This window comes from Serinus canaria, chromosome 21, assembly GCF_022539315.1.
Source record: "Serinus canaria isolate serCan28SL12 chromosome 21, serCan2020, whole genome shotgun sequence".
Lineage (NCBI taxonomy): Eukaryota > Metazoa > Chordata > Aves > Passeriformes > Fringillidae > Serinus > Serinus canaria.
In genome coordinates, this window is record NC_066334.1 from 2,222,592 (window position 1) to 2,243,479 (window position 20,888).

General features: G+C 47.9%; 1 protein-coding gene across 13 annotated transcripts in view; it reads right to left on the reverse strand.

Moving 5' to 3' along the window:
• The window catches only part of EIF4G3 (eukaryotic translation initiation factor 4 gamma 3), a 141,263-nt gene that overhangs the window by 71,339 nt on the left and 49,036 nt on the right, over positions 1 to 20,888 (reverse strand). For 8 of the 13 annotated variants that reach the window (XR_007779305.1, XR_007779304.1, XR_007779303.1 and 5 more), the window contains exons 3-4: positions 19,008 to 19,151; positions 424 to 519 (exon numbers count right to left, since the gene is read on the reverse strand). Coding sequence is in view for 10 of the 13 variants with exons in the window: in XM_050982697.1 (XP_050838654.1) it covers positions 424 to 519; positions 19,008 to 19,151 (240 nt within the window). In the remaining 3 variants the exon portion in view is untranslated. The remainder of the gene's footprint in view (positions 1 to 423; positions 520 to 19,007; positions 19,152 to 20,888) is intronic. The other 5 variants (XM_050982704.1, XM_050982696.1, XM_050982701.1 and 2 more) reach the window with 2 other exon arrangements.

The window sequence follows — 20,888 nt, forward strand, 5'->3', positions numbered from 1 at the left end:
AGGCCACTGGAGAGCGAGTGCTGCTGCAGAGAACTGCTTATGTTTGATCTTTGGTCTATCCCTGCACAAAACATCCTTAAAGAAAAAATAAAAAGAAAAAAAAAAGAAGAAAAGAGAAAGATTCTGGCAACGAACCTGAACTCTATAATGAAGTGAACCTAAAAGCAACTAGGCTAAAAATAAATGGTGTTATTTGAAGGTAGATGAGAATCCCTCCATCGCTTCTTTAGGAACTTCAGAAGGAAAATTATCCTACCAGGATAGTGTCTGAAAAACCTTAATCAAGTTTTGCCAGTCAGGATGTGCTTCCAGGTCAGTAAAATGGGCTTTGCAGAGAACCAGCCCTGTGCTACAGACACACACAGACAGAGAAACACACGAGCAAGGAGGAGAGAGCAGGATGAGGCAGCGTGGGCTCCTTACCGGCGAGCGGGTCTGAGGCTGAGTGTTCATTGTTTGAGGGGCTTGAGGGTACACCAGCGTGGTGGGAGCTGCATTCTGTCCTGAGGGATAAGGAGCCTGCCAGGGAACAAGAAAAGCCAAGTGAGTGGATCCAATGATTCATCCTCAAAACCGGGAACAGAACACCTTCTATCAACTGGAGGGACTGCCATGGAGATAAAGATGAAAAGATTGCAAGAGAGAAACCATCTCTGTCGTTGACCAATTCATCACCACTGCCTCTCATGGGAGCAGCTTGTAGATCCACTAGTAGCTCCACTAGTAAGTAACAGCTCCACTAGTAATTATTAGTCAGAGTTTACTGCTATTTTATAAGTCAGAGTTTGCTAGTATTTATCACCTGAGCTCCCCAAGTGCTGCAGTGGAAAACAACCCAGGAGACACATGCCAGTGTCACCAAAACCCCATGTGTCCAACGGCCTGGCCACCTGTTTCCAAAAGCCCCCCTGAACCAGCTTCCAAGGACAGCCAGACCTGTAGGTGATGCCAATAAATCCTCCAAAATCAGGCAAACAACAAGAAACAACCTTGAGTGTGTTTAACAGAAGCTGCTGCTGCATTAAAGCATTTCCAATGCAAGGGAACAGCCCAAAATCATCCCAGATGGAAGACAGGCCATGGCTACAGGCTCTGCACATTTTTCCTGCTTCCACCCATTTCCATGGGCTATAACAATTTATCCCACCAGATGCTCTCCCCAAGTGTTATTTGCCCAAAGTAACAATAAACTGGAGCTCTGGAGCTCAGCTGATGACGCATTTTAATGAGAAATTTAGAAATAACTTTTCAGAGTGCCTTTTTCCTTTTTCTTTTTGAACAAAAACATTATAATTTACATTATGATTTTTTAAAATTGTTAATTATTGTAATGGCACAAAAACCAGCCACCAGCCTGCAACAGCCTTTGCTCTTAAGAACCAAAGGATGGTGGAACTGGTAATGTTGGAAAAGATCTCTGAGATCTTCAAGTCCAACTGTTCCCCAGCACTGGCAAGGCCACCACTAAACCATGTCCCCAAGAGCCACAGCTACACATCTTTTAAATCTCCCCAGGGATGGGGACTCCACCACTGCCCTGGGCAGTCTGTGCCAGGGCTGGACAGCCCTTTCCATGCAGGAATTTTCCCAATATCCCAATAATGTAACTTTGAGGCCGTTCCCTCTCCTCATGTCCCTGTTCCCTGGGAGCAGAGCCCGACCCTCCCGGCTGTCCTCTCCTGTCAGGAGTTGTGCAGAGCCAGAAGGGCCCCCTGAACCTCCTCTGCTCCAGGCTGAGCCCCTTCCCAGCTCCCTCAGCTGCCCCTGGTGCTCCAGCCCTTCCCAGCTCTGTTCTCATCCCTGGACACTCTCCAGCCCCTTCAGGTCCTTCCTGTCCTGAGGCTCCCAGAGCTGCCCCAGGACTGGAGATGCCCCAGAAGTGCCAGCACAGGGGTCCAGTTTGCATTGTCTCTTTTTTTCTGCTTTTCCATCCCTGGACTAATCACCTGCTGATTAAAGTGTAACACAAGGTAAATGATAATATAGTTCAGAAACAATTCAACCAGGAATTCCCTGGTCTCAAAGGGGGAAAAAAAAAAGGAAAAATACAACAAATACAACAAACATCCCTTCCAAAAACATGGTACAGGGGATGAGGGGAACAAGCACAGCCCAAAAATAGCCCCAGCTGCTATCCCAAAACCCAACTGCTGCAACACCTTCCATTCCTACTCTGGGACCACAGTGGAACTGCTTTTTAAAAAGGAAAACTTAGACACAACTCCACAGACACGTGAGGACACTGCTCCTATCATACAACTTAACTAGGCAGGACCTTCTGGTAGCTTCTGCCTCATTTCCACAGCTTTTTGGGTCAAAATGATGATAAAATGTGTGTCTCCAAGTACATCACCAGGTCTTTACTGTGCTCCAGGACACCAAACACACTGGGCAGGGTATTTAGCTGGACAATGTTGTTCTGAAGGAGTTTATACCAAAGAGCAGCACAGCCTCTGGTTCAAGAGTAATGAAATGCTTTGTTCAGCTCCTGATGGCAGCAGCATCCTCTGAGGGGTGGGCAGAGCAGGCTTGCCCTGTCCCTCCTCTCCAGGAGCTCCCTGATTAATGTAAACAACTAAATGGAAATATTCTTGCTTTTTTTTTTTTTTTTGCAATGTCAGATGCAGCATCAACTCTTTTCCCCTTTTATTTGATGAGTGATTCTGCTGGAGCTGGTGGTGTCAGTGTCATTCCAGAATGAAGAACCCAAAGCTAAAGAGAAATGGGAACTCTTTTCACCCACAACCTGGAGAAGTTGTCCTGCCTTTGTAGCAACCTGCTGCTGACTTTCTGCACCTGGGATCTCTGCCCAATGTGAGATTTAAGCTTCTTCCACAGGTCCAGATGCTGCTGTTCCTATCATGGAATCATGGAAGGGTTTGAGTTGGAAGGGATTTTAATCATCCTCATCCAGTCCCAGCCCTGCCATGGCAGGGACACCTTCCACTGCCCCAGGCTGCTCCAAGCCCTGTCCAGTGTCCAGCCTGGCCTTGGGCACTGCCAGGGATCCAGGGGCAGCCCCAGCTGCTCTGGGCACCCTGTGCCAGGGCCTGCCCACCCTCCCAGGGAAGGATTTCCTCCTAATATCCAACCTAGACCTACTCTCTTTTAGTTTAAAGCCATTCTCCCTTGTATCTCTCCCACCAGCCAGCAGTGAGCACACAGGGTAGGTAACTGTACCTGCATTTCTCTTCACAGAGAAAAGCAAGGCACAACTACCCAAAGATTTTCTGAGATTCACATTCTCTGAACCTCAGAGAAAAAAAATAATTCTTATCTCATTTACTGCTCCTGTGTTTTAAAACAAATAAAATATATTGAAGAAAATTATTTACCTAAAGTAATTTACTTAATTAAGTTCTAGTGTGTTTTAATTCCTTAACCAATTAAATCCACGTATGTGTCAAAACTATCAGCCATGAAATTCTGTACACTTAAATTAAATTAAATGGTTAAACAAGTTCAGTTTAAATGTAGTGTAATATAGTATAATAAAGTAATTAATTAGCCTTCTGCTATAATGGAGTCAGATGTGTCATTTCTCCCTGCCATGGGGGTTGCTTGATTATACTATAGGTGACAGTGTTGGGAAATATTAGAAATAAATTATAGCAATAAATGCACCAGTTGATCACTGGCTCCTTGTGCCTCCAGCTCTACAGGAGATGAGACCTCATCCCAAACTGCTGCTCCCACAGCATCTCAGCATCAAGAGAAGAAAATATCTACTATTCTTCCTCATCTTTAGGCTCATGAAAACATTTTCTTCAGGCTTAAACTGCATGTGACAGAGCAGAGCTCTGCTATGACTCCCAAAGGTAAGTCAGGTATCTGGTGCTGCCCCAAAGTCTGTACCCCCCTCCAAAACAGCCCCCACTTTCTTTTCATCACCCAAGCCAAAGGATGTGAGAGAAAGGGGGCACAGCTGTCACTAAGCCTAAAAATCCTGAGTTTTAGCAGCAAAACTGTAAACCAGGTATTTGGAAACACAGTGCCAAAGGCACTTCACTGGTGACTCTGTGACACAGTCCAGGCATTTAAACCCTACCAGAATGAGCACAGCATGAAGGTATAAATAAAGAAAAAAACATACAAAAGCTTAACCAGAAGCCAGAGAAGGGTTTCTGCTATGAAGGTGCCATCAAGCAAGGCAGTTTTGGACAGATGACCCCCATGAGTGCGAGGTCACAAGTGAGGAACAACTGCAATACAAACCCCATTGAAGACCACAAACATCAGCTAAATAAATATGTTTTACAACTACTGAACAACAACAAATGCCCCTGCTCCACATGTTTCCAACCAGAGGGACGTTGCCTTAACTGGTATTTTTGTTAAAAACATTACAGGGGAAGAAAAGGGAGGGAAAAGTGGTTTATAAATTTCTGCAGGTATTAACTTCACATCGGCTGTGGGAGCCTAAATAAACTATCAAAGATCCACCAGAATAAATCACAGCACTCTGCTGCTTTTCATACACATCAGCTGATTAAAGCATTTCATCTATTCATCTGCCAAAGGACTTTTTTCTGTGCCAACAGCTAAACGGGTACAGAAAGTGACGTGGTCACGTGCAGCCACACAGGGCTCTGTGCACTGGGGCTGGACTGAGGGAATGAAGAGATCAGTGAGGAAATGCTCCAAAAATCCCCTAAATAAACCCCCATGGAGGGGTAGACAGGGAAGCAAGCACTGCTCTGCAGACAAATGTTGGTTCTGAAGCATCTAAAGGCTGGATTGAATCCCTGAAGTTCAAATAACTGCTGGGAGAGGACAGAGGGCTGCTGAGCAATTTGTTTCCCTTAAAGCTCTCACCTTCCTGATTTTATGTTTCAGCTGTGGCTGTTCAGGGGAGGAAGGTGATAATAGCTGAGTGTTTATGTATTCCCACAAGTTGCTGGGAAAATCCTTTCTCTGGACTGTTTCCACCTCGAGCTGCTGCCTGTGCTAAGCAAGGAAAAATAATCACTATCAACAAAACAACTGAAAAAAGTTATTCTTAGCTCAGGCCCGAGCTGGTTAATAAACACTGAGCCTGCAGCGTAACATGACTCCCTTGGGACTGCCTGTCCTGGGAATAAACAGGCAAAGTACACACATCAGGCTCAAAAGAGCTGAGTCACCCAGCTCTGCCTCTGGAAAAATCTTTTGGGAACAAAACCTTTCCAGCCCCAGGCAGAAAAGTGTCACTTGCTGAGCTCTGTGGCTGGCTTGGCTGGGAAGGGGTTAATCCCTGTGGCAGATTCCCGAATCCTCCCGGCTCAGGGAAGGCTGCTGGGTCTAAATTTACTGAAGTTACACACGAGGAGGAGAACTGGACCCGCAGCTCCAGCACATGACCGTGACTCAGGAGCTGCGCGGCCCTGCCAGCGCCGTGACCTTGGCAGGAAACCTCTGAATTCCCAGCCCCAAACCTCTGAATTCCCAGCCCCAAACCTGTGAATTCCCAGCTCCAAATCTTTAAATTCCCAGCTCCAAATCTTTAAATTCCCAATTCCGAACCTCTGAACTCCCAGTCCCAAACCTCTGCATTCCCAGTCACTTCCCAGCCCCATGTCCATGGCTCCAGCTCCCCTGGACACCAGCACTGAGCTGACATCTCTTTGAGGAATGGCACAGAGTAATCAGAACACTTCAGAACAACCTGGGGTTTACCAGGGCCACGGGCAACCCAAAGGCCTTTTGTGCATGGCCAGAGACCAACGTGGTGCTGCAGGGCCCTTGCCCAGGTGGTTTTACATCTCTTCTATCTCATGTATCACTGCACTACTGATGGAGAGCACCCAGCTAAAAACTCACCCAAGTGCCACCAGACACATTTTCAAATATATCTTCTTATTATTTAATGTCAAGACATAAAGTACCAAAAACATTCACTGTCTGGAAAGAGGATAAAACTGTTAAGAGATCCATCTCTTTCCCCAAACAACACAACACCCCCAGTCCACCACCATTTCTCCTGCATAAAACCTGCACTGGTCTGTTCCTAAACCATTCCCTGATCTGTTTAAATGCTAAATATGATTCAAACCCCCCAGCTGGGCACTCAGAGGCACCGTCAGTGTTCTTCATACTGTACCTTAGGGGTTCTGTCCCTAGATTTATAAATTCTTACTCACACAAGCCCCTCACACAAGACCAAAGGCAGCTGCTTCTACTTGGCAGGAGCCAAGTACAGGAGGGAGAGGTCATTGCTCAGGAGGGGGATCTCCTCTTATCCTCTTTTTTAACAGCCAGACTTGGTTTTCCTTCCAGCTGCTGAACAATTTTCGTTGAGGAAAACCACAAAGGGAGCAGAGCAGCTGTGTTGATGCAGCAGCCCTTGAGGCTGCTTTTGCAGAGTTCTCCCCTGGGTCACTGGCCTGGACAGCAGGCATTTGGCCTCAGACACAGGTGAAGAAATCCCCCACAGCAGCAGAAACCTCACTTTAGTCCCAAGTGTGGACTGATGGTGACAGCAAGGATGTGGCTTTTAATTGTGAATCATCATTTCTTTGTGGAGCTGGGCTGGCTCTGCCCTCCCACAGCCCCAAATCCAATCACTGTGACAACTCAATCACTGCAACCCAAACAACTGCAACCCTCCAACGAGGGAAATCTCTGGGCATTCAGCTCTGGGAAAGTAAGAGGATTATAATTTAAACCCTGTCTCTTCAATTCTCCCTAATGAACTCCCTGCAGGCAGTGCAGGCTGGAACAGCAGCTCCTCAGGCTGCCCCCCCTTACTCACACCCAGCACCTTGATTTCCCCCAAGCTTTGGTTTCTGCATGCCCTGGATTCTGAGAAAGGTGCAGCAGCACAAACTCAGTGCCAGGGGAAGAGGCTTTCCTGGCCTCCCCACAGGCAGCCTCTCCCCTTCCTGCCAAAATGCACAGAATGTCTGAAAACTGAAGGTTACAGAGAGATTTTACTTTTGACCTGATGTGAAAAGCTGTGTTAGTGAGGGCAGAGAGAACAGCCTCAGCCAGAGCATCCCAGCAGAGCCCAGGATCTCCTCCTCCCACAGCCACTGGCCAATGACAGGAGGCTCCCCTCCCATCCAGGGGCTGCCTTGGGAACACCAGCAGCATCCAGGGGAGGCACAGGGAAGTTCCTGCTCTCCCTGTCCCCCTTAGCACACTCCCAGGGGCTGCAGCAGAGATCACTGAACACAGGGCAAAGCAGCTTTTGACCTAAAATCAGCATTTAGGGACAAAATAAACCACCCTGTAGCTATGTCACTGAGCTCTAGACATGCCAGGATCAGCTTCTGGTACCTCCAGCATCTGACCACAAACAGGGCACTGCTCACTCCTGCACCTCTTCTGCACACACCTGACTGTCACCATTATCTTGGCAACCACATAACCTCACTTTTTTTCCTCCCTGGTGTGCTCTGCACTCAGCAGAACAGGCTTGGAAGCTGCTGGCAGGAAAAAGAGTATCTGTAACATACAGATCCAGCTCATCTGCAAATATTACAGATGATGGTGGAGAAACCTGAATTATTAAATTTATTCATTTCAGCCTTTTTTCTACAGCATCCCCTCAAATAATGCATAAAGCATATTCTCCCACCATTCCTGTGAACTATTCCAGCTTTAAAAATAGCACAACAAATGATTAAACCACTAAACAAGGACAATTCCCCTCTAAATGCTCCCAGTTTGCCTTTCATTATTACAATGATATTTCAATAATCATCACACTCACTCTCAGATCCCTCTGCTTGAACACAAGTCCCCATTCGCAGGCATGTGTTCAAATATGCAGGTTTTAGGTACCCATCACACCAGGGATGCCACATTTTTTAAGCAGCTCATTTGCAAATTATCCAGAATCACTGAAATCAGCTCATCCTCACCAGGGCAATGCTGCAAAACAAAAATATGCAGCAGTTCTACTCTGATGCCTCTCTAAGCCAGGGCTGTTCCCCTGCAAGGTGCATCAGCACCTGAGAAACACTTTTCCTGTATATTTTGGTATATAATACCTGGAATATTCAAAGCCCCATTACAATCACTGACAAAAGGACCAGAGCTCTTCTCTGACACCAAACAAATTGTGCAGATGAAGAGCTCCACATAAATCCCAGAATGAACCCAATGCCAGTGCAAAGGCTCTGCTCCTGATAGAGGGGCTGGGATGGCACCAGGGTGGGACTTGGTCCAAATCTCTGCACATTGGATTTACTGGGAAGTTCAGAGGTTTGGATCTGGGTGGGGGCACATAATAAACAGGAACTCTGAATGTTTAGTGAGTTTATTTAAATATGCAGGCTTTTTCTAAAGCTATTTCCTCAAAATGCCAGGACTTGGCTCCAGGTGTTTTGCCTGATTTTAGGACTTTAACAAATTGCAGACAAGGAGAAAATGCAGAGAAGAAGTAGCTGGCATCCTCACTGCCCTTCTCCTGAAAAGTACAGTTTTATTCCCTCTTTTTCCATAAGCCCAACCATCAGGGAATTCCTCTTGTTGGTAAACATGAACATTTTAGTGGAAGGTGTCCATGCCCATGGCAGGGGGTGCAACAAGATGAGCTTTAAGGTCCCTCCCAACTGAGCTTAGTCTGGGATTCTGTGATTAAGCTCAGCCTTTAAAAGGATACAAACATCCTGACCCAGGAGGAATTACTCCTCTCTCTTTCCTTTTTCCTCTGCAGCAGTTTGTCTCTGGATACATCACCTGTGTCATTACCTGCACAGCCAAATTTGTAACAATTTTTTTATGGCTTCACATGTTTTCACCCCACACATCTGAGTAGGCAAATGAGCAAGGCACAGGGAAACTGCAGGCATTTTTCCTACTTCAACATGGATAATGAGACTGTCTCCAAGGCAGGATGCTGAAGGAACACAGTCTGCTGTTCCCTGGACAAGGACTGTTTGTGCCAGGCACCACAGAGACACAAAATGCACATTCTTGACCTGCAGGAGTGAGTCCTGAGGAGGCCATGGAGACACTCCAGGGCTGGAGCCCCTCTGCTCTGGAGCCAGGCTGGGAGAGCTGGGGGTGCTCACCTGGAGAAGAGAAGGCTCCAGGGAGAGCTCAGAGCCCCTGGCAGGGCCTGAAGGGGCTCCAGGAGAGCTGGAGGGGACAAGGCATGGAGGGACAGGACACAGGGAATGGCTTTCACTGCCAGAGGGCAGGGCTGGATGGGAGATTGGGAATTGGGAATTGTTCCCTGGGAGGGTGGGCAGGCCCTGGCACAGGGTGAGCAATCCAGAGCAGTTGTGGCTACCCCTGGATCCCTGGCAGTGCCCAAGGCCAGCTGGGACACTGGGGCTTGGAGCAGCCTGGGACAGTGGGAGGTGTGGGACTGGAGGAGCCTCAAGGCCCCTTTAAGGTCCCTCCAGCCCAAACCATTCTGGGTTTCAGTGATTCTCTCCTCAGCTCCACTGGTTGTTTGTGTCCCTCCCCAGTGCAAGGGCAAACAGAACCCCCACCCCGAGAGAGGACAGAATCCTCCTCCCCCTTCCCAGGCACTGCTCCAGCCTGTGAGCCTGTGCTGAACTCCAGACACAGCAGAGGACCTGCAGTGCAAGACCAAAGCAGTGATTTTTAGCCATGGGGGTGGACAGGGGTCCTGCTGGTGGCTGCTCCCTCCCAAAGCCATTTTTAAATCCATCAGCATGGAATCTGCTGCTACTGAAGGTATGAGGCTACGGATAATGTCACAGGAAAACATTCCAGAACATCTGGAAACTCTGCCATGGCTTCATGTGGCTCCTTCCTGAGGCTGAACTGCCAGGCTCTGCTCTGGCTGCAGCACCTGGCTCGCAGCCTGGGGTGGTCTGCTAATGACCATTACATAATTAGGTAAATTGGCATTTTCTGTAATAAAGGTACTCAAAAATATGGAGTGTATGTGTGTGCTGAGGGCAGAAATTCCAACATCTCCACTGCTGAAAGCAGAGCTGGGACTGTTTGCAGAAATACCCTTGAGCTCACAGAATGCCTTTCACCTGTTCTATAAAACTGCCTCCCATTTTAACAAAATAGACTTTGAGGACAATACTTGTTCCCAGGGATACAACCCCAACCAGCCAAGACCCTATTCCACATCAAAACAGCATCAGCAGCTTCCTCCTATTTTCTCCCAAAAGCCAACAAGAGGCTCCAAAAATGTGTTATCTGCTATCTCAGAGGATGCTGCCATCCTTGCAGACACTCAGAGTTATCTCTCCAGATGATCCAGCTCAGAGCAGGCACCTAGACCTGGTGATTCCAGGTCTCTTCCAACCTTCACCTATGTGAGAGCAGCAATCAGATAAAATAGGAAAGTTTTACTCAATTCCACTGAAGCCCAGAAATACCCTACATATAAAGTGTCTGGATTTGCACAAAGTTAAAACAAGATAATAAATTCTGGGTTTCTAATGGCACCATAAGGAAAGATCTGTGGAGAACACAGGCACAGCCCTTCCAGGGTGCAGGGAGAGGAATTATGGCTCCAACATCTCTGTTGGTTCAGTGGAAAGCAGCACAGAGAGAGTTCAGCTGGCAGGAGAACCAGGCTGTTTATGGATTCAAAGCCTCACCTCTGGAATGTGCAGGTGCAGGTTAAATGGCTCCAGAGGTTACTCCTCTGTTTCCCAGTCTGACACACAGCTAACAGCAGACTCCAGGAGCTCCATCTCCCTGCTTTCTCTGGCTGCAGGGATATTTTAGGCCCTCTATGCTCACAAAACACAGGCTGTGTAAAGCCCTGACTTTAGTGCTGACTCTGGTGCTTCACTGAACACATGGTGTTTGTTTAAAAACTCTGTATTTTCTGGAGCATGCAAGAAAACATCCATTAAATTGCATAGAACAGAAGGTACTATTACAGAAGGAATTCCAGAATTGAAGTTATTAAATGCAAGAAAATGGCAAATTGCCTTGTATTGTTTTGTCTTCTTATATTATGAATAAAAATGTGGTTCAACAAGTGGCTAAGTCTGAAAAGCACCAAAATAATGCCCAGGACATGTGACTGTGAGAACAGAAAATGCACATGGAAGAGTCCTGAAGAAAGGGATCTGGAGAATTTTGAAACAGCTACAGAGAAGTTTGATTTTCTATTAAAAATGCTGTTTTATTCCACTCCAAGCCAAGTCACTGGCAAGTTTGGAAGTGCTTTTGATTCCCAATAATCTGACAGGCCAAACAAAGGCGCTTCCGCTCGCGCAGCAGCCAGGATGTGCCGTGGGGCCAAGACACCCACTGAGAGCTTTCCCTTCCAAAGCCCCTGCCTGGCCAGGGTGGAAGGGCCAGGCAGCTCTCAGAGCCAGGTCACGGCTACTCCAGAGAGGAAAAGCCCAAGCAGCAGCAGAAAAACACCTCCCTCCCCACTGGGCAAACCAGAGCTCCTGGAGAAGGATTAAACACACCTCTCAGAGCAGGAATTCTTCACAGTGCCAGGACAAGGGAAAGGCTCCCACTGCCAGAGGAAGGATAGATGGGGTGTTGGAATGGAATCCTTCCCTGGGAGGGTGCCCTGGCACAGAGTGCCCAGAGCAGCTGTGCCTGCCCCTGGATCCCTGGAGGTGCCCAAGGCCAAGCTGGACAGGGCTTGGAGCAGCCTGGGACAGTGGAAGGAGTGGGACTGGATGAGATTAAAATCCTTTCCAACTCAAACCATCCTGGGATTCTATAACAGGATTCTATGAGGCAGATGAGGGGTGGGTCTAAAGCCAGACCTAGTCCCAACTAGACTCAGTATTTGTGCTGTAATCTTCTTTACACATGTATATGATAAAATTGTAACGGGCCTTCCTTTCTTTCCTTTCCTTGCTAGGAAAAGAAATAAAATAAAGGCTCTTTCTGTCCTTCTAGAGTGCACAAATCCTAAAACTAATTCACACATCCCTCCTACGTTGTACCTTACGAAAGCCAGCTGCTTCCAAGGTTAAATAATTAAAATAAATAGTGCTAATCTGCATTTGAAGCTACATTATGCCTTCCCAACTCTCCCTTCCTGCAGCTCTTACCCCCAGATGCTCTCCCAAATTAGAAGACACCCATGAAGCCCAGCATCCCCACACAAAAGCCCCCTGAAGACCAAAGGCACCGAGACACAAGACATGTTTAATGTTTCCAGCCAGATTTGCCCAGACTTAATGAGTTAAAAAGCACAGTAATGAACCAAAAATAATGAAATACATTCTCGGAGGAAATATTCCCAGCATTATTAACCCAATCAAAAACCTCCTAATCCTATTACAAACCAGAGGGTTCAGCTGCACTTCCAGCAGGTCTTGAACACAAAGGCCAAAAGAAGATTACACTTCTGGATTTATCAGCTATTAAATAACTCACAGTTTCAAATCTCCACCTGCAGTCACATATTCCTGCAAGCCTGGAATTTGCAAAATGCATTGGAAATGTGCTGGGATGAAGCCTGACCCGGATGTACAGAAGGAAGCATAAGGAAAGAAGTGAAAAGAAAAGGAGGTCAAACTCTTGACTGGTCAGAAAAAAAATCCATTACTACATAATAATCTGGTTATTTAGGCAGGTTTACTGTTCACACTATCAGGAGTTGAGTTGTTTAAATTTACCTTATTCTCATTATCTGGAATGGACAGCAGATCCAAGAAACTGGAATTTGCTGCTTGGAAGAGCAGCACAAACAGGCAGCATTTTTTTCAGCTGGTCCAGCACCAACTTCTTCATTTATACAAGGAGAATTTAATTATTCATTCTGTCTACATCACAAATAAACTCCCTAACTGACAACATAAGAGTTCTGGGATTCTGGGTGGGTATAACCAGCAGGGAATTGGTGATAATGACTCCTCACACAGAACAGAGAGGTTCCTACACAGGGAAGTTCTCTGGGGGAAGAGCTCCCTGCAAAGCTTAGAGATCAACTCAGATCAAGGGATCCACAGTGATGCTCCTGAAGACAGAAAATGATGGACAGGGAGTTCATCTGAATGAGCCAATAAAACTGGGAGCCCCTTGTGCCCCAGGGGCAGAGGAAGTTTATTACCTGATTTTATGCTGACTATTTCATTCTAGCAAAGCACATGTGGACCCAAATAATGAGGAATCATGGATCTGGAAGGGACCCACAGGACCAGAGTTCAACCCCTGGCCCTGCACAGACACCCCAACAATCCCAGCCTGTCCAAACCCTCTGGAGCTCTGGCAGCCTCAGGGCCAGGACATTACCTGGGGAACCTGGGCAGTGCCCAGCACCCTCTGGGGAAGAGCCTTTCCTGATCTCCAGCCTGACACAGCTCCAGCCCTTCCCTGAGGTCCTGTCCCTGCTCACCAGAATTTGGGGGAAGATGAGTTCAATGTGTAGCAACCAGACCCCAAACACAAGAAGAGAACAAGGAGTAACACTCTCCACGTCCCAAGGCACCTGACTGACCCCAGGGTACCAGTGGGTGAGGTTACAATTAAATTACATCCCTCCTTCTGTTACAATCCCTTAATAAACATCCCCTAATTAAAAGCATCTCAAATTGGGCTGCAGAAGATGGAAGCAGTGAATAAACATCATGGTTCTAACAGGATTATTCCAGCTCCTGTAGAAAGGATCCAAGATCATAAAAGAGGGGCTTGGGGATTGCCTAATAAACATGCCACAGATGGCAGGCAGACTTGCTTCCTGGCACACATTCCCAGACCTGAAGGTACTAAGGAATGTCTCCCTGCTATTACAAACACTAATTCAACGATGGTGACATTTTTGAGGAGCAGAATGAGACCACAAAACTCTCTTCACTTCAGGCACAGAACCAGATGGTAACAAGTTTCAGCTGGTACAATCTGTTCTGGGTTTAAATCAGCCACCTAAAAGTCAAGGTCTCCGTGCACCAAGCTCCTGAGAATTCAGCCCTCCTGCACTTTTGTTCACTTGGGTGTATCTCGACCTTTTCAGGAGCAGGTGAGGGATGTCCACAACTACAGCAGCTCCAGAGGAACGTCCCCATCAGTGCTGTGGGATCCTCTGCTCCCTGGAGCTCCAGCATTCCAGCCCATCCCAAGAGGCAGCCGTGGGCAGGCACCACCAATCTGCTCAGTGCACAGCATGTTCTTAATGAGAGCTGAAGCTATCCCTGACTAGAGAGGAAATTCCTGGCAATTTGTTCCAAGTGTGGTTGCTTGATGCTTCCAAACTGTGGGCCAGGACTCAGAGAATCCCTCAGCATCCCACTGGAGCCTGCAGTTCTAAAGTTGATGCAGAGAAAGCCAAGAGTCTTTCCCAAACCATTCATCCTCACATGCCAGAACCCATTGCACTTGTTCCTTGGGATCCTCCAAAACACCCCCAGATCATAGTGGGATGAAACTGCCTTCTCCTGGTGCCCTAAGCTCTGCACACTGCCTCTGGAGGAGCCCTCTCCTCCTCTGTTCACTCCATGGACAGAGGGAAGCTCCTTCCTGCTGCTCCCAGCCCAGCTGCTCTGGCAGTGCTCTGCTCTCCCGTTATCCCATCCATGGCTGCCCCATCCATCAGTGTAAGGCACTGGAATGGGGCAGATTCACAACTTTTCAGCTGCTCTCTGTTAGGGGCGCTGGGAATGCTCTCAGCCTGCTCTGGATTCTCCATCCATCATGGGATGGTGCCTGACTGTCAATCCAGGCCCTACCTGAGCTCTGCATAACCTGCTCTGGGACCCACAGCCAAGGAGAAGCTGCTCTGCTCCTTTTCCAATGGCTTCTCCTTTCCTCCCCACACTGAGAAAGGGAATTGTGTCACTCCAGCCCCTTCTGCAGCCTCAAGCCAGGAGGGGAGGCAGAGGGGCCGTGCCCCTCCTCTCCCTGTCAGAACGAGGGAAAAACACACAAAACCCAACAGGAATATGAAATTTTATGTGCTTGGGGCCACATCTGGCCATAACATCACTGCAGCAGCATGTGCTTCACACTCCCCTGTGCCAGAGCTCAGCACATTCCCCAGAGCAGCACTATGACTTCAAGGCCTTGGAATTTGGGAAGCAGAGATGCTGCCTGTTGCTGCAAAGACGGGGGTGTGGGACTGCTGCACATGGCTGCAAAGGCCTCTTCACTGTGCTGCACAAACTAATCCTGAAGGGCAGCAAAGTGCTGGAGGGGGTCCCTTGGGAAAGCCTCAGAGGAGGTGGAGCAGGGAGCCGTGCTCTTGTTTTGGCTGTGTCAGATGGAAATGGTGGAGGAGGAAGAGAAAGGGCCACCCAACCACAGCACCACAGAACCAGCTGATTCTGTCTGTTTAGATAAGGTAAAGGAAACCAAACAAAGCTACAATGTTCAATTATACCTGACTTCTCAGGTTAAACACCCCATGTATTCCCTGATCCCTGGTTCCCAAACTCTCAGACCACTGGGCACAATGCTGTCATCTCATCACACACAAACTTACAGGAAACTGCTCCAGCTCCTGGAGCTCCAGTAAATGACAGCAATTCCTTCTATCACTTACCAGAATTCAAGATATTACTGCATCTCCCTGCCCTGCCATGTGCTGGGACAGGCAGCTCTGGAGCACCAGGATAGTGAGGGGTCACTGGTGGAACCAAAGCATTTGTTAAACCACCTTCTCCTTCAGAGCATGGCTTCTGCCAAGGGTGAAGGGTCTGGAGGAACCACATGAGGAGCAGCTGAGGGCACTTGGTGTGTTCAGCCTGGAGCAGAGGAGCCAGAGGGGAGCCTTCACTGGGGGCTGCAACTTCTCCTGAGGGGCAGCTCTGATCCCTGCCTGTGAGCAGGGACAGGACCCAGGGAAGGGCTGGAGCTGGGCCAGGGGTGTTGGGTTGGAGATCAGGAAAGGCTCTTCCCCAGAGGGTGCTGGGCACTGCCCAGGCTCCCCAGGGAATGATCCTGGCCCCTGATTCAGCATTTGCTTCTCACTGACCTTTTCTCATTTACTTGTTTGCTGAAAAGCACCACTTCATAATGGAATGGTTTGGGTTGGAATGAACTTTAAATCCAGAGCTCCGGAGGGTTTGGACAGGCTGGGATTGTTGGGGTGTCTGTGCAGGGCCAGGGGTTGGATTTGACCCCTGTGGGTCCCTCCCAGCTCAGGACATTCCCTGGTTCTGTGAGATCCCCTCAAGAAGCTCTAGAGCCTGAGGAGATGCCGAGATCCCACCTGGCTAACAGCAAGGAGAGACTCTGCTGAGCACTCAGAGCAATCTACCCCACCAGCAGTGACACACATTCTCTCTCTGCCCAAACTCCACTTAGTACCAGATGACATCCAAAGCCTAAAACACCCACCAGAATTTTCACTCACTAGTGCCTCAAGAGCAGTCCCTACCTTGGAAAGACTCACTTTGATGAGTATTTATTAACTCAGGAGTCTGATGGAGAAATCAATGACCTTTAATCAGACTCTAATTCAAACAAAGTGGTCTTGTCCTTATCTTTTATGCACAAACACCCCCTCGCTATGTTAGGCATGACTGGACAAAGGCAAAGACAACCTTTGTTCATTCAGTGTTCAATCATCAACGCAGTGTGGGTGTGTAAATACAGTTATTTGTGCTTTATTGCTGTTAAAGGAATTAATAATAACACATTCATCTGAATCCCATGTCAGCCTGGGTCCCTTTATGTCTAAAGGAAAACAGCAGGATTAAAGATTGAAGGTGCCCAAGAATCAGACAAAATTACTCAAAAATTACTCTCTCATTGCTTTCTAAAGGAAAGCAAATGAATGAAAACATGATGGAAATTCACAAACTACAAGAGATGTGAAAATAGGAAACTTCTATTCACCTCGTACTTAACACAAGCACCAGGGTGTTCCTTGAAGCCCAGGGGAGACAAATCACAGATGCAATGAACAGGTTAAACTTCCATCCAAATATTCCTTTAGCTTGGGAATTTCTTACCATAACACAGAAACTCAACTCCTGACAGGAGTCCAAGTGAGATACACAAAAAATATTCAGAAAATAAATTTACCCAAATCTCTAATAGTTCAGGGGTACAGAAAACTGTCCCTGGGGGCAGGTTATTCTATCAAGCTTTGATCCCCTTTCAAGCCTTACTGGTGTCAAGTGCAGACACTTCATTTTGGCTCTTCACAGAACCCAGAATGATTTGGGATGGATCAGCTTCCTCCAATCCTCCCCTGGTCACGGGCAGGGACAGCTTCCACCAGACCAGGCTGCCCCAAGCCCTATCCAGCCTGGCATCACCACCCAAGCTCCACCCAAAGGGAGGGTTCCTGAGGGGAGCTGGGAACAGCAGGAGCTGCACTTGTGCTGCTGCTTCACTGCTGGATGCCACCTTGGCAGGGATCCTTGGGGAAAAGCTCTGCACTGCCCAGCCCTCTCTGGCCCCAAAGCTCCACCTGCCCCACACCCCTGGGCCTTGCTGCTCCTCCTGCCCCTCAGCACACCAGGGCTGGCTCCTCACAGGGGGAGCAAAGCCACCCTGGGAGCCCCCAGGGCCCTCAGCTGCCACCAGGGCTCTGAGGTCACCCCAGCAGCATGGCAGGGACACAGGCTGACCCCCACTTCCAAGAGCCAGCAGAACAGGAAAGCAGCATTATCCAGCTGCCTGGAGATCTGGCACAGAGCCCACTCTTGATGGATGCACTGACTCAATGGAAAATATGAAGGGAAAAAGAGAAATCCCTTGATTACAATAGATTTAAAGAATGCCAGAATGTTCTCTTCTTCCTCTCTCTCTGCCACATGAGTAGCTTCATGTGCTGGTGAGGTTTACCAGGAAGGAATGTCTTGATCCATGACAAAAGCCAGGCAGCATCTGAGGGTTTGCTCTGCAACCCTGCTGTGCCCTCCCTGTTCCCTGAGCCTCAGTCCTCAGCCCAGAGCCTTTACTCCTGCAGCTGGAGTGCAAGAACAGCCCCAACAGCACTAATGCCTGAGAGACACTGCAGCCTCTCATGTCCCACCCATGGAGGGTGAGCATCTGCACATCCCAAACACAACCACAAGTGTGTGCCCCATCATGCTTTATCTACAATGTGCATCATTCAGGTCAAGTGTTCCTTCCAGGACCTGTTTCCAGGCATCTCCTGCTCTGGGAAGTCAGCTGCAGTTTAATGTTTCAGAAGCTGGCAGGGGGGCTCAGATCTACCTGAGGCTCTCCCCATCACCTCCCCATTCCCAACCCACCCTCAGCCTCTCACCCTGCTCCCCTTCCTCAGAACAAACCCACTCTCCTTAACAGCTGACCTGCTCAGGCCTTCCTGCTTGATCCACACAAGTTTAATCCATCAAGAGCAGAGGGAACACCAGGCCTTCCTCTAGCTCACATCTCATTCCTTACACATCCCACTTTCCCCATCCCAGTATCTTTTATCTCCCTTTTTCTCTTGGCCCATTACCTGCCTCTTTTGCCCCTTCCTTTTTCAGATAAGCTTCTCCACTTCAAGTCAGCCCTGCAGAATATTTATCTGAGACTACAAAGAGACCAATTTATTCCACACATCTCACTAAACTCTATTTCTCCATTCTTATTATAACTCCCATTTATCTCCTGTTCTGGACTTTTCTGTAACCAGCCCTTTGTTTCATCTCTTTTATGAGAAATCATTTGTGCAACTCGTTTTCCTGACCCATTTCTTAGAATTACAGAACTGCACCATCTTGTACAAAACTGCACCATCTCATACAAAACTGCACCATCTTGATTTCACCTTGGAAAATCCCTGAGACAGGGTATAGGGCACTTTTAGGGTGTTTAACCTGGAATTCAGGCTATGCCCCAAACTGCCTGATCCAACAGCAAAACACATTCCTCCTCATCCACAATTATTTTCTCTAATTTTTCAAGATGTTTTTAGTTTCTGTTACAGACTCTAGGAGGAACTAATGACTACATAAAAAAATATTCAGAATATAAATGAAAATACAAGTAATGCCTGTAAACTTGTATATAATTTATAAATACCAATTAATGGTATTGGTGTGCTGATCTAAGTGCTGCTGATAGGTCACTGCAAGGTTCAAGCCACACCTTCTACACTGGTCAGAGACATCACAAGTCAGTTTCTTGTTGAGCAGAGAAGCTGAGGATGGCACAGGAGGGGAAGGGGGAGGCTGGGAATGCTCTGCTCCAACGCCAGGTCTTACCTGTGAGAGCCCAGGGGACGATGCATGTCCCGGTGGCGTTGCAGCAAGATTTGGGTGTCCCTTATTTATTTCATGTGCAGTGTAAGGGGATGGGGCAGGAGGACCCGGTTGTCTTGCTACTTGTGTTACCTGTGTGGAGATAAACTGTTAGTAAAACATTACATTAGTAATCAGTCTGCAGAGACTCCCTTGTACATATCTAGAGAGATAAAATAATAGATACTTATCTAAGTGAAACACTGCACAAGTTATTGAACTATTTATGTGATTCAGGAAAATGTGGAAGGATCAAAAAATCAGAGCACCAGCAGCAGTCACTGGTGGGAATGTGTGGGATCCCTCTGCCTTCAGGCCTGGGACCTTCTGATCCCTCCATGAGAAGCCATATCAAAAGATATTGGGATTTTGCAAGGGGATACACATTACCAGCAACAAAGTAAGGGGGAAATTTGCATATTCCCCTCCAAAAAGGAAAAATAAAGGAGTGCAGAGAGGCCATGGTATCTGCAGGGCTTGCCACAAGCAAAGAATCAAACAGCAAAGCAAATCTTGCATGTTTATCTCCTTTCTCAACTTCTATTAAAAACGCTCAACAAAACACATTAGGCAAAGTATTAGAAAAATGTTTTCATGGCACACAAATATTTGCTCCACTTTAGTATCTCCACTATGGAACTGTTTAAAATATATTTTAGAGAGTGGCTATAGTGGAAAAAAAAGGGGAATCAAAGGAAAAAAAGAGTTACACAACTATTGGGTCCTCCAGCTGTTCACCACAATTAAACTTTGGCAGATTGGGTTAAAATGCATGCTACTGAAATTCAGCATTTGCTTCTCACTGACCTTTTCTCACTTATTTGTTTGCTGAAAATCACCACTTCATAATGGAATGGTTTGGGTTGGAATGAACTTTAAATCCATCCAGTGCCACCCCTGCTGTGGGTAGGGTCACCTCCCACTGTCCCAGGCTGCTCCAAGCCCCCTCCAACCTGGCCTTGACACCTCCAGGGATCCAGGGCAGCCACAGCTTCTCTGGGCACCCTGTGCCAGGGCCTGCCCACCTCACAGGGGAGGATTTATCCCAATATCCCATCTAACATTCCCCAGTGTGAGCTGAAGGCACCTGAAGCCCACACAGGTCACTGGCACTGCACAGGCCAATGTGTGCATAAACATCCCCAGCAGGGTGAAGAAGGCAGAAGGAAATTCCTGGCTCTTTTAATTGAGTATTAGCTTCAAGCTCCAAGAGAGCAGAAGTCACAGAGTTCACCACTTAAGTGCTTTTTCCAAGTCACTTTATTGCACCCAGAGTGTCCACGCCTGTAGTTCCAGCTCCTAAACCACCACAGCAGCCAGCCCCGAAATCCCAGGAAATCACAACATGCAACAGCTCCAGGCCTTGGGAATGGGCCAGGAGCCTTCACTGTGGGAAGATTTACAGCCCCCGAGTGCTCATCAGAGGAAAGGGTGGGTCAGTGACAGAACCTCATCCTGTGTCCCCAAGTGGATCCTTCCCTTCGCCAGGGATGAATCATCTCTTTTTCGGGCTGATCTCTCTTGGCAGGTGTGCGCACGCAGCCTGGGCTGGACCAGAGCCAGCCTCGCAGAGAGCTCCATAAAACTTTCCACAGCCCATCCCCGAGAAAATGAAAGTCTGTCCCATGACTCCTGTGTCAACCCTGAGAGAGCTGTCGTGTCAGTCATGCAGCACTCGGTGCTTTGGAGTGACTAGGGGTTGTGATGGATATCAAATCATGCAGCCAGGAGGGGGAGGAAGCACAGGCAACCCAAAGCACAAGGAAACCATTCCTAGCAACAGCCCCAGCGGCAGGCTGTGCCCCTGCTCCTCACCATTCTCCTCCAATGGCACTTCTTGGGGGA